General features: G+C 43.6%; 1 protein-coding gene across 1 annotated transcript in view; it reads left to right on the top strand.

The window, feature by feature from the left end:
• The window catches only part of LOC134300762 (intermembrane lipid transfer protein VPS13B-like), a 149593-nt gene that overhangs the window by 54733 nt on the left and 80721 nt on the right, over positions 1–14139 (top strand). Inside the window, exon 19 of the mRNA XM_062985184.1 lies at positions 13915–14027. Coding sequence (XP_062841254.1) covers positions 13915–14027 — 113 coding nt within the window. The remainder of the gene's footprint in view (positions 1–13914; positions 14028–14139) is intronic.

Raw genomic sequence — 14139 nt, 5'->3', positions numbered from 1 at the left:
GAGGTGTGCAAATTTCCATTGATTGCCTGACTTTAATATTAAAGTTTATAATGAGTAAGATTTATAATAATGATAAGCTAGGGCAGGTGGTAGGTATTTATTTGTCATGTACAATGAAATGTATCCACATCCCATTTTTGAAAGCTGGATTTAGATCCAGTGTCCGTGTCAGCCATTGTACAGCACCCCTGGAGCTGAGAGGGATGAGGGATTTGCTTAATAGTCCAACTGTGGCTGCATGGCAGAGCTGGGATTCAAACCCACAGTCTTCTGAATAATAGCCCTGAATAAAAGCTTTACCCACTAAGTTATCACTGTCCCATTACTTACTGTATACATACAGTTTATTATGCTCGACTTGTTTTAGCCTGTGGGAGCTTTTCATGGGCTCTACGTCATTGTGCCTGAAATGAAATACATCAACCAGGAACCAAATGTTTATAGGTCTAACTGATATAAGCTAAGACAGCAGAATTTAGTAACATCCATAATCCAAAGACACAATATGGACACATACACCGACTAGGCATAACATTATGACCACTGATAGGTGAAGTGAATAACGCTGATCTCTGTTTATCTCTTCATCACGGCACCTGTTAGTGGGTGGGATATATTAGGCAGCAAGTGAACGTTTAATCCTTAAAGTTGATGTGTTTAGCAGGAGAAATGGGCGAGCGTAAGGATTTGAGAAGGGCTAGACAACCATCAGGTCAGAGCATCTCCAAAACTGCAGCTCTTGTGGGGTGTTCCCGGTCTGCAGTGGTCAGTATCTTTCAAAAATGGTCCAAGGAAGGAACAGTGGTAAACCGGCGACAGGGTCATGGGCGGCCAAGGCTCATTGATGCACGTGGGCAGCGAAGGCTGGCCCGTGTGGTCCGATCCAACAGACGAGCTACTGTAGCTCAGATTGCTGAAGAAGTTAATGCTGGTTCTGATAGAAAGGTGTCAGAATACACAGCAACAACAAAAAGCAGTGCTGTTCACAATTTTTACACATTGTACAACACTACTTTTTCCCTTACTGTACCAACTGTTTATTTTATTAAGTTCTTTTATTCTTATAAAATGTTGTTTTGCTGTGGATTTGTTACAAAACATGTAAAAGCTATTTCCCAGTTTGCTTGGAATGAGCATGTGGAGCTAAGTTTAGCTTATTAATAGAGTTAGTGTGAGGTGTTAATATGGATGATTGTGTCTACATGCAAAATAGCTTTTTAATCAGGCGTGTGTGTTTGTGTTTGTAGTAGCTTTGTTTGGCCTTCACCCAGCCTTGTGTTAAACCTTATCTGAGTCCTCGGCTTAAGGTTGTTGAATAACAGTCAGTCAGGTCAAATATCTGTTGAAATGACTTGGCTTTGAACTGATTTAGCTCCATCAGATGGAAAAATACATCAAAAGACATTAAAATGTATTAAAATAAAACACAGAAGTATTTAGACTCTTTTGTCTGGCACTCCAAATTGTGGTCAAGTGCATCCTGTATTCTTAAACTCGTTCTAGTCCACCTATATACACCCATCAGCCATAACATTAAAACCACCTCCTGGTTTCTTCACACACTGTCCATTTGATCAGCTCCACTTACCATATAGAAGCACTTTGTAGTTCTACAATTACTGACTGTAGTCCATCTGTTTCTCTGCATGCTTTGTTAGCCCCCTTTCACCCTGTTCTTCAATGGTCAGGACCCCCACAGGACCACCACAGAGCAGGTATTATTTAGGTGGTGGATCATTCTCAGCACTGCAGTGACACTGACATGGTGGTGGTGTGTTAGTGTGTGCTGTGCTGGTATGAGTGGATCAGATACAGCAACGCTGATGGAGTTTTTAAACACCTCACTGTCACTGCTGGACTGAGAATAGTCCAGCAACCAAAATATCTAGCCAACAGTGCCCCGTGGGCAGCGTCCTGTGACCACTGATGAATGTCTAAAAGATGACCAACTCAAACAGCAGCGATAGATGAGCGTTCGTCTCTGACTTTACATCTACAAGGTGGACCAACTAGGTAGGAGTGTCTAATAGAGTGGACAGTGAGTGGACAAGGTATTTAAAAACTCCAGCAGCGCTGCTGTGTCTGATCCACTCATACCAGCACAACACACACTAACACACCACCACCATGTCATTGTGACTGCAGTGCTGAGTGTGATCCACCACCTAAATAATACATATTTTGTGGTGGTCCTGACCATTGAAGAACAACATGAAAGGGGACTAACAAAGCATGCAGAGAAACAGATAGACTACAGTCAGTAATTGTAGAGCTACAAAGTGCTTCTATATGGTAAGTGGAGCTGATAAAATGGACAGTGAGTGTAGAAACAAAGAGGTGGTTTTAATGTTATGGCTGATCAGTGTATCCATCTAATAATGTAATTAAAACGTTTAATTAGTTTACATAAATAATTAAATGTTGCTGATATTTGCCTTAAATACCTGTTGTATGTAATTTGATACACACATATTCAACCCTATTTCACAACATGATATATTCTTAAATATCATGTACTAATAAGTTGCATTAATCCACTAAATATTCCTAATGAAGGATCAGTAAAGATGTCAGTTTTTGTAACCCTATATTTCACATAATTGGTTAAAACATCCCTGCAAAACAACAGTTGAGTCACTGATTTCTGATTTTCTTTACACTTCATGCACAACCCTGTTTTATAATGAGATTGTACAAAAAGATAAGACATCAAGCCTTCAACATCAGTATTATGTTTACTTATAATTATTAGTCCTTGTACTGATTTGTGCTCTCACACCCCCAATCAGTAAAATATCTGCTGTTAATCGTTTTTCTGAGTTACTGATTCATAGTTACCGATGAGTGCTCTCCCAGAGTGCAACAGATTTTTTATGTACTAATGACAGAATCATTTGCTGTCTCCATGCTTGAGTAAGAAAGTAAAAACACAAGGCAATGTGGGAGGGCTGGGAGCCTGACCACTGCCCAGTCAAGGCTACACTTTCTCATAATCCTTCATTCTGTCCTTTCACATTTCGAGCTATACGTTGGGGGAGGGATGGCTAATGCGTAAGGGAAAGCAATCCTTCTGGGCGAATCATTTTAAATGAGCAGTCATGGGTGGACGGATTACCAGCCCTGACACCACGGATTTTGTGTCTGTGCTATCAGCTTTTTTTTCACCTGTCCAGTGTGCTTTAAATTAAAGGATTAATTATGCTGAGGAATGTTAATGTAAAAGCTGTTCTCACGTCTCACAACTGTTAGAAATTCTAAATGTTCATTTGTACATAATTCGTCCCCTTAGAATTTAAAAGTCTATGAGGACAGATGTGATCCTCTACTGTGTTTATTTCAGGCTTGATTCTTGCTTACAGGATTTTTTTAAGCAATAACTTAATGATTTTTCGATCTAGCAACACAGAGCTGTCAGCATCTTTCACAGGTTTGTTGAGTTTTACTCTTTAGGTGGTTTAAGCACCATTCCTATTCTCCATCAAATTCTCCACAGCATTTAGTAATTAAAAGAAACTTCATTACAGCCTAGCAGACAGGCGTAGGTGTCAGAACACGTGTCAAACTCAAGGCCCTCGGGCCAAATCTGGCCCGCCACGTCATTTTATGTGACCCGCGAGAGCTTAAAAGACGTATGATTGTCTTTAAATACACTGTAAAATTGTACATAAACTGCATCTCCCACAATGCATGCCGATTTTGTGACCCGCAAAGTGACCGCATCCCGCCACTAGACAGCAGTGTTTCCACATCAGCGTTTTAACTGAGACGGTTTTTCAACTAGTGATGTTGAGAAATATTTACAAATAATTCCAAAAAATGTAGAAGCAGAAGGAAGAGAGTTTAATGAAAGATGGGAAAGTGAATACAAGTTTGTGCTCCAAGAAGAAAAACCGGTACGTATGTTGTGTTATGAGGCCGTGTCTGTGGTAAAGGAGTACAATATAAATGTAGATATACATTATAAATATACAGTATAAATTTGGCGTTTTGACACCAAACAGAATTTATCCTCCAAGAAAAACAACAAATTGTCCAAGACTTAAAAGGCAGACTGCAATCACAGCAGGATACGTTACAATCGACCCTTTGAGGGCCACCATAATGCAGTCGTGGCCCTCGTTGAAAATGAATTTGACACCCCTAAACTATAACATCATCTGTTCACATTTCCATGTGTTTCTTTACAAAAATAATGGTCAATAACATATTTTGAAAGCTCTGGCATTATACAACTTTGTTACTACTAAAAATAGCCAATCAACAATTCTAGCAGGCAGTAGCTTTTCCAGGAGAGTGATATAGGTGATGCATAACCTTTTATCTTCAGTAAATGTATTTTCAGCATTAAGCAGACACTTTCATCGTAAGTGACTAACAGTACTGTGACAGTATACTGTCTAAGCAATTGAGGGATAAGGGCCTTGCTCAAGGGCCCAACAGTGACAGACTGGCAGTGATGGGGCTTGAACCATAGACCTTTTGATTACTAGTCCACTACTTTAAACACAAGTTTACAGCTGCCCTTAAATAATACAGTATATTCACTTAAAAATTTTATTTGTTTTTGTCCTCATTTTCTATATACAGTGTATCACAAAAGTGAGTACACCCCTCACATTTCTGCAAATATTTCATTATATCTTTTCATGGGACAACACTATAGACATGAAACTTGGATACAACTTAGAGTAGTCAGTGTACAACTTGTATAGCAGTGTAGATTTACTGTCTTCTGAAAATAACTCAACACACAGCCATTAATGTCTAAATGGCTGGCAACATAAGTGAGTACACCCCACAGTGAACATGTCCAAATTGTGCCCAAAGTGTCAATATTTTGTGTGACCACCATTATTATCCAGCACTGCCTTAACCCTCCTGGGCATGGAATTCACCAGAGCTGCACAGGTTGCTACTGGAATCCTCTTCCACTCCTCCATGATGACATCACGGAGCTGGTGGATGTTAGACACCTTGAACTCCTCCACCTTCCACTTGAGGATGCGCCACAGGTGCTCAATTGGGTTTAGTCCATCACCTTTACCTTCAGCTTCCTCAGCAAGGCAGTTGTCATCTTGGAGGTTGTGTTTGGGGTCGTTATCCTGTTGGAAAACTGCCATGAGGCCCAGTTTTCGAAGGGAGGGGATCATGCTCTGTTTCAGAATGTCACAGTACATGTTGGAATTCATGTTTCCCTCAATGAACTGCAGCTCCCCAGTGCCAGCAACACTCATGCAGCCCAAGACCATGATGCTACCACCACCATGCTTGACTGTAGGCAAGATACAGTTGTCTTGGTACTTCTCACCAGGGCGCCGCCACACATGCTGGACACCATCTGAGCCAAACAAGTTTATCTTGGTCTCGTCAGACCACAGGGCATTCCAGTAATCCATGTTCTTGGACTGCTTGTCTTCAGCAAACTGTTTGCGGGCTTTCTTGTGCGTCAGCTTCCTTCTGGGATGACGACCATGCAGACCGAGTTGATGCAGTGTGCGGCGTATGGTCTGAGCACTGACAGGCTGACCTCCCACGTCTTCAACCTCTGCAGCAATGCTGGCAGCACTCATGTGTCTATTTTTTAAAGCCAACCTCTGGATATGACGCCGAACACGTGGACTCAACTTCTTTGGTCGACCCTGGCGAAGCCTGTTCCGAGTGGAACCTATCCTGGAAAACCGCTGTATGACCTTGGCCACCATGCTGTAGCTCAGTTTCAGGGTGTTAGCAATCTTCTTATAGCCCAGGCCATCTTTGTGGAGAGCAAGAATTCTATTTCTCACATCCTCAGAGAGTTCTTTGCCATGAGGTGCCATGTAGAATATCCAGTGGCCAGTATGAGAGAATTGTACCCAAAACACCAAATTTAACAGCCCTGCTCCCCATTTACACCTGGGACCTTGACACATGACACCAGGGAGGGACAACGACACATTTGGGCACAATTTGGACATGTTCACTGTGGGGTGTACTCACTTATGTTGCCAGCTATTTAGACATTAATGGCTGTGTGTTGAGTTATTTTCAGAAGACAGTAAATCTACACTGCTATACAAGCTGTACACTGACTACTCTAAATTATATCCAAGTTTCATGTCTATAGTGTTGTCCCATGAAAAGATATAATGAAATATTTGCAGAAATGTGAGGGGTGTACTCACTTTTGTGATACACTGTACATATAATGTATATAATATAATATAATATTCATGTAATATAATATACATTTACAGCATTTTGCAGGTGCTTTTGTCTAAAGCGACTTACAATTGCGATAGAATACGATTCAAGTAATTAAGTGGTTAAGGGCCTTGCTCATGGGCCCAACAGTGGCGACCGGCAAACGTCTGAGTTCTAGTTTAGTATCCTAACCTCTGAGCATCTACTAAACTTCCATTGGCCCACTGAAACACCAGTGCTCGGGTCCCTGTGGCGCAGTTGCTTAACAACGTTCGGCTGTTAACTGAAAGGTTGGTGGTTCAACTCCATCCATGCCTGTTGATGAAACAGATATGGGACACAACAATGTGTTGTCCATTTTCATTACATTTACATTGTCATGTTGGAAGGTAAACCTTCGCCCCAGTATCTCAGTGTACTCGGTCTATCAGGACTATTCGTCCCGTTCCCGCTGCTGTAAAACATCCCCACATTATGATTCTACCACCACCATGCTTCACTGTAGGGATGGCATTAGCCAGGTGATAAGCGGTGCCTGGTTTCCTCCAGACGTGACACTTGGTATTCAGGCCAAAAAGTTCAATTTTGGTTTCATCAGACCAGAGAATCTTGTTTCTGATGGTTTGAGAGTCCTCTAGGTGCCTTATGGCAAACTCCAAGCGGGCTGTCATGTGCCTTTTACTAAGGAGTGGCTTCCGTCTGGCCACTCTACCATAAAGGCGTGATTTGTGGAGTGCTACCTGGATGGTTGATCTTCTGAAAGGTTATTCCATCTCCACAAGGATATACTGGAGCTCTGTCAGAGTGACCCTCGGGTTCCTGCTCAGGTCTAGAAAGATTTTTGGTGGTTCCAAACTTCTTTCATTTACGAATGATGGTGGCCACTGTGCTCTTTGGAACCTGTAAAGCTGCAGCAATTTTTCTGTACCCTTCTCCAGATCTATACCTTGACACAATCCTGTTTCTGAGGTCTGCAGATAATTCCTTTGACCCCATGGCTTGGAGTTTGCTCTGATATGCACTGTCAACTGTGGGACCTTATACAGGCAGGTGTTGGCAATCCCCAATCATGTCCAATCAATTAAATTGACCACAGGCTGACTCCAATTAAATTGTAAAAACATCTCAAGCAGTATCAGTGAAAACAAAATGCACCTCAGCTCACTTTTGGGTGTCATATCAAAGAGTGTGCACACTTGTTGTGTACATATGATATTTTACATTTTGATTTTTAATAAATTAGCACAAATGTCTAAAAATCTACTTTCACTTTGTCATTGTGGGCTGTTTTGTGTTGAATTTTTGTGACCAAAAATGAACTCAATCTATTATAGAATGAGTCTGTAATGTAATAAAACATGGAGAAGGTGAAGGGGGTGTGCAAACTTTCCAGCTTGACTGTAATATGTTATATTATAACATGTTTTTACTTGATGACATGTGGGGTTGATGAACTCTGGTCTCATGTGGCATGATAATATTAGTTAATATTATGATGAGCTACAAACAAGTTCTATAAACTGAAATAGAACTTTACAGAAAATATATTGTGTTCTGAGCGAGTAATGCATCATAGAACACGACCAAGGATACAAACAGCTCCTATGGTCTTTCATTTCTTTCTTTACCTTGAGTAAATGGGCAGCATTTGCAGCATTAGCAACTCAGTGTGGCAAAGTCTGCAGTATGTAATGATACAGTTGGGACTATTGGGACCTTCTTTTTGGACTCTTTGAGTCTGGTCTCTGTCTTTGTGAGCATCCTGTAATCTCTTGTAAGTGACACACTGCCCCCTAAAGACAGAATTAAGAGGGTGAGAGCAAGTGTATGTACTTCCTCATACTTTATAAGACCCAAATAACCACTGAGCTTTCTATAATTTGAGAGAATAAAAAGCAGATATTGGATGTTTGTGTGTGAATAAATATGACTGGTTTCTTAGTCTGGTATCTTGTAATGTTGAACTTAGGATGTGCACAGCTGTAAGCAGGACTGTGTCTGTATACAGTATGTGTGAATACCTGCAGCAAGATATTTGCAAACCCCGAGTTCTGGATGTTTGTGTGTATGGCTATATTAACCCAACTTGCTGTGCAATACTAGTCACTTAACCGCTGAATTACCACTGTTATCAGCAGTGTTTCCTCCTCTTAATGCTGTGCTGAGCAATTTAGAGTTAAATGACTTATAAAGGCTTATGCCTTACATTATTACTTTAACAAAACATATACACTGCCTGGCCAAAAAAAAGGTCACACACACTAATATTTAGTTGTACCGCCTTTGATTACGGCACGCATTCGCTGTGGCATCGTTTCCACAAGCTTCTGCAATGTCACAACATTTATTTCTGTCCACAGTTGCATTCATTTTCCCCCAAGATCTTGTATTGATGATGGGAGATTTGGACCACTGCGCAAAGTCTTCTCCAGCACATCCCAAAGATTCTCAATGGGGTTCAGGTCTGGACTCTGTGGTGGCCGATCCATGTGTGAAAATGATGTCTCATGCTCCCTGAACCACTGTTTCACAATTTGAGCCCGATGAATCCTGGCATTGTCATCTTGGAATATGCCCGTGCCATCAGGGAAGAATAAATCCATTGATGGAATAACCTGGTGGTTCAGTATATTCAGGTAGTCAGCTGACCTCATTCTTTGGGCACATAACGTTGCTGAACCTAGACCTGACCGACTGCAGCAACCCCAGATCATAGCACTGCCCCCACAGGCTTGTACGGTAGGCACTAGGCATGATGGGTGTTAGGCTCTGTGGCATCAGGGGAATGTACCATCTCTCCCTGACGCCACAGGCCTTACAGAGCAGAAACGAGCTGTGCCTTTAATTACCTGGCCAGCTCGTTAGGGCGAAGTGGCTGCACCTGTGCCTTCCCTTATTTAAGGGATAGGTGCAGAGTTGTAGCCGTCGCACCTTCTGCTCTTGTTGGCTGATTCTTTTTTCTTTCTTTGAGTTTGTTTGGCACTGCGGTGTCCTTTTATGTTTGTTGTTTTTTTATCTTTAGGTTGTGCCGCCGCACTGTGCCGCCGCCGCCGTGCCGCCGCCGCCGGGCCACCGCTAGTGGGCGCCACCAGGCCGCCGCCGCCGCCAAGCTGCCGCCATAGTGCCGCCGCTGTCGTGCCGCCGCCGCCGCCTGGTTGCCGCCCTCAGGTCGCCGTCGGGCCGCTGCCGCCGAGCCGTCGAGCCGCCGTGCCGCCGCCACCTAGAGACCCCATTATTGCGCCCAGAGGAACGTGACCCCCTCCCAGCTACTGCTGGTGACAGCGTCACGTTCCGCCCTCTGGAGCGCATGAGCAAATGGCCACTTCCCAGCCACCCTGGCTGGTGACAGCGCCTTTGCCTTTAACTTTTGAAACCCGCAAATCAATCACACCCGGTAGCTGGCATGGCTCTAGCCAGCATAAGTTGCTGGAAAGCGCCATGCCACGCAGCTATTGTCGGTGTTACCCCCCCTTCTTCGGCCAACAGCGCGAGGCGTTCCATCTCGCGAACCCACTCTTTGCCTCAATAGCGCCGGGAGCGAGTCTGCCACTAGCGCCGCTGTGGCAGGCTGTTAAAGCTCCCGGTCGGGAGGCAAGAGTCCCGGGTTCGCGCCTCGCGCTTCCCCTTTTCTTTTGTATGCTTTTTTGTTCCTTTTCAGCCCCCGACGTCCGGCTGCCTTCGGGATTCCCCGAAGTGTTTTTTGTTATTGTTATTCCTTTTATTTTATGTATATTATGTTTATGATTTAATAAATAAAACCCTTTTTAGTTAAACCTCCGCATCCTTGGGTCCTTCCTCCCCACCTCATAACAGCGGGTGCATCACTTCAGCCGCCTCTCTTCTTACCCTGATGCGCCCATCACTCTGGAACAGGGTAAATCTGGACTCATCAGACCACATGACCTTCTTCCATTGCTCCAGAGTCCAATCTTTATGCTCCCTAGCAAATTGAAGCCGTTTTTGCCGGTTAGCCTCACTGACAAGTGGTTTTCTTAAGGCTACACAGCTGTTTAGTCCCAATCCCTTAAGTTCCCTTCACATTGTGCGTGTGGAAATGCTATTACTTTCACTATTAAACATATCCCTGAGTTCTACTGGAGTTTTTCTACGATTCGATTTCACCAAACGTTTAAGTGATCGCCGACCACGATCATTCAAGATTTTTTTCCGACCACGTTCTTCCTGGAAGATGATGTTTCCCCACTGTCCTTCCACTTTTTAATAATGCGCTGGACAGTTCTTAACCCGATTTTAGTAGTTTCAGCTTCTCCTTAGATGTTTTCTCTGCTTGATGCATGCCAATAATTTGACCCTTCTGAAACAGATTAACATCTTTTCCACGACCTTTCGACATGGTTGTTTAACAAATGAAAAGCTACTCACTGCATCAGTTAGGGTTAAATAACTTGTTGCCAGCTGAAACATAATCACCCATGCAGTATTTATCCAATGGGAGGCTCTTACCTATCCAAGTGGTGACCTTTTTTTTGGCCAGGCAGTGCATATTGAACACAAACTTAAGCTGTTTTTTTTATGTCCCAGTTTAAAACACACATGCACTGGGAGAAAAGTTATTCTTCTGGTAGTTTTTCTAACTCATAATCTGTCTTCCACTCCCATTCATTTTAATGGTATAATGTGCACTAGGACTGAATCCGAAACCTCATCAAATCAATACATGTCTAAACATAACCACTAGACGTAAGAACTTCAGCACTGTGACTGAGCCTGTTGCTTTATTGAGCCTGTGTGCTGAAGAAACTAAACAGCTGCATGAGTGAGCACTGTAATGCAGCACTTCTGAGCAGTCGCTGCCCTTTTGGAAATGTGTACATGTGAACTCTGGCACAGCATGACGGGCTACGGTCCCACATGTGGGCAGAGGATTTACCTTAGACTGTGGGTGCATGTATAAGCCATATATATATATATACAGTGTATCACAAAAGTGAGTACACCCCTCACATTTCTGCAGATATTTAAGTATATCTTTTCATGGGACAACACTGACAAAATGACACTTTGACACAATGAAAAGTAGTCTGTGTGCAGCTTATATAACAGTGTAAATTTATTCTTCCCTCAAAATAACTCAATATACAGCCATTAATGTCTAAACCACCAGCAACAAAAGTGAGTACACCCCTAAGAGACTACACCCCTAAATGTCCAAATTGAGCACTGCTTGTCATTTTCCCTCCAAAATGTCATGTGATTTGTTAGTGTTACTAGGTCTCAAGTGTGCATAGGGAGCAGGTGTGTTCAATTTAGTAGTACAGCTCTCACACTCTCTCATACTGGTCACTGAAATTTCCAACATGGCACCTCATGGCAAAGAACTCTCTGAGGATCTTAAAAGACGAATTGTTGCGCTACATGAAGATGGCCAAGGCTACAAGAAGATTGCCAACACCCTGAAACTGAGCTGCAGCACAGTGGCCAAGATCATCCAGCGTTTTAAAAGAGCAGGGTCCACTCAGAACAGACCTCGCGTTGGTCGTCCAAAGAAGCTGAGTGCACGTGCTCAGCGTCACATGCAACTGCTGTCTTTGAAAGATAGGCGCAGGAGTGCTGTCAGCATTGCTGCAGAGATTGAAAAGGTGGGGGGTCAGCCTGTCAGTGCTCAGACCATACGCCGCACACTACATCAAATTGGTCTGCATGGCTGTCACCCCAGAAGGAAGCCTCTTCTGAAGTCTCTACACAAGAAAGCCCGCAAACAGTTTGCTGAAGACATGTCAACAAAGGACATGGATTACTGGAACCATGTCCTATGGTCTGATGAGACCAAGATTAATTTGTTTGGTTCAGATGGTCTCAAGCATGTGTGGCGGCAATCAGGTGAGGAGTACAAAGATAAGTGTGTCATGCCTACAGTCAAGAATGGTGGTGGGAATGCCATGGTCTGGGGCTGCATGAGTGCAGCAGGTGTTGGGGAGTTACATTTCATTGAGGGACACATGAACTCCAATATGTACTGTGAAATACTGAAGCAGAGCATGATCCCCTCCCTCCGGAAACTGGTTCGCAGGGCAGTGTTCCAGCATGATAATGACCCCAAACACACCTCTAAGATGACCACTGCTTTATTGAAGAGGCTGAGGGTAAAGGTGATGGACTGGCCAAGCATGTCTCCAGACCTAAACCCAATAGAACATCTTTGGGGCATCCTCAAGCGGAAGGTGGAGGAGCGCAAAGTCTCGAATATCCGCCAGCTCCGTGATGTCGTCATGGAGGAGTGGAAAAGCATTCCAGTGGCAACCTGTGAAGCTCTGGTAAACTCCATGCCCAGGAGAGTTAAGGCAGTTCTGGGAAATAATGGTGGCCACACAAAATATTGACACTTCAGGAACTTTCACTAAGGGGTGTACTCACTTTTGTTGCCGGTGGTTTAGACATTAATGGCTGTATATTGAGTTATTTTGAGGGAAGAATAAATTTACACTGTTATATAAGCTGCACACAGACTACTTTTCATTGTGTCAAAGTGTCATTTTGTCAGTGTTGTCCCATGAAAAGATATACTTAAATATCTGCAGAAATGTGAGGGGTGTACTCACTTTTGTGATACACTGTATATATATATATATATATATATACAGATCAGGCATAACATTATTACCACCTGGAGGCAAGGACTCCACCAGACCCCTGAAGGTGTGCTGTGGTATCTGGCACCAAGATGTCAGCAGCAGATTCTTTAACTCCTGTAAGTTGTGAGGTGGTGCCTCCATGGATCAGACTTGTTTGTCCAGCACATCCCACAGATGCTCGATTGGATTGAGATCTGGGGAATTTGGAGGCCAAGTCAACACCTCAAACACGTTGTTGTGCTCCTCAAACCATTCCTGAACCAGTTCTGCTTTGTGACAGGGAGCATTATCCTGCTGAAAGAGACCACAGCCATCAGGGAATAACGTTTCCATGACAGGGTGTACATGGTCTGCAACAATGCTTAGGATGGCAGGACCCAAGGTTTTCCAGCAAAACATTGCCCAAAGCATCACACTGCCCTCCCAGCTTGCCTTCTTCCCACAGTGCATCCTGGTGCCGTGTGTTCCCCAGGTAAGCGACATACACGTACCCAGCCAACCACGTGATCTAAAAGAAAATGTGATTCATCAGACCAGGCCATCTTTCTCATTATGCTGTCGCTTTCGGTGGTGGACAGGGGTCAGCACGGGCACCCTGACTGGTCTGCAGCTATGCAGCCCAATGCGCAACAAACTGCGATGCACTGTGTATTCTGACACCTTTCTATCAGAACCAGCATTAACTTCTTCAGCAATCTGAGCTACAGTAGCTCGTCTGTTGGATCGGACCACACAGGCCAGCCCTCACTCCCCACGTGCATCAATGAGCCTTGGCCGCCCATGACCCTGTCGCCGGTTTACCACTGTTCCTTCCTTGGACCACTTTCGATAGATACTGACCACCGCAGACTGGGAACACCCCACTAGAGCTTCAGTTTTAAAGATGCTCTGACCCAGTTGTCTAGCCACCACAATATGACCCTTGTCAGTATATCCCACCCACTAACAGGTGCCCTGATGAAGAGATAATCAGTGTTATCCACTTCACCTGTCAGTGGTCATAATGTTATGTCTGGTTGGTGTATACTGGATATACAGGGCTAGCTTGTGGTACATTAATGCTCAGTTATGCTGTTATGCTTTTGGCATGTGTGTGATATTACAAAATGCTAAATAATATTAATAATATTTATTGTTGTAGGTGCTGGGCTGCTCGTCAGTGTGCAGGGCATCGCTGTGAATATGGATCCAGTTTTGTTCACTTGGCTGCTGTACCAGTCTCAGAGACCTAATGCAAATCGACAAACACAGCAAGTAAGACATTTCTCTCTGTGACACCCTTCATCTTCTCTCCATTTACCCTCCCTGTACATTTTTTGGGATTGAACTACTATTCCTAGTGTGTGTTTTATTCCACTAAATGATT

Source organism: Trichomycterus rosablanca, chromosome 23 (genome assembly GCF_030014385.1).
Source record: "Trichomycterus rosablanca isolate fTriRos1 chromosome 23, fTriRos1.hap1, whole genome shotgun sequence".
NCBI lineage: Eukaryota > Metazoa > Chordata > Actinopteri > Siluriformes > Trichomycteridae > Trichomycterus > Trichomycterus rosablanca.
The sequence above is the reverse complement of the archived record's forward strand: the minus strand, read 5'-3'. Positions and strand labels throughout refer to the sequence as shown.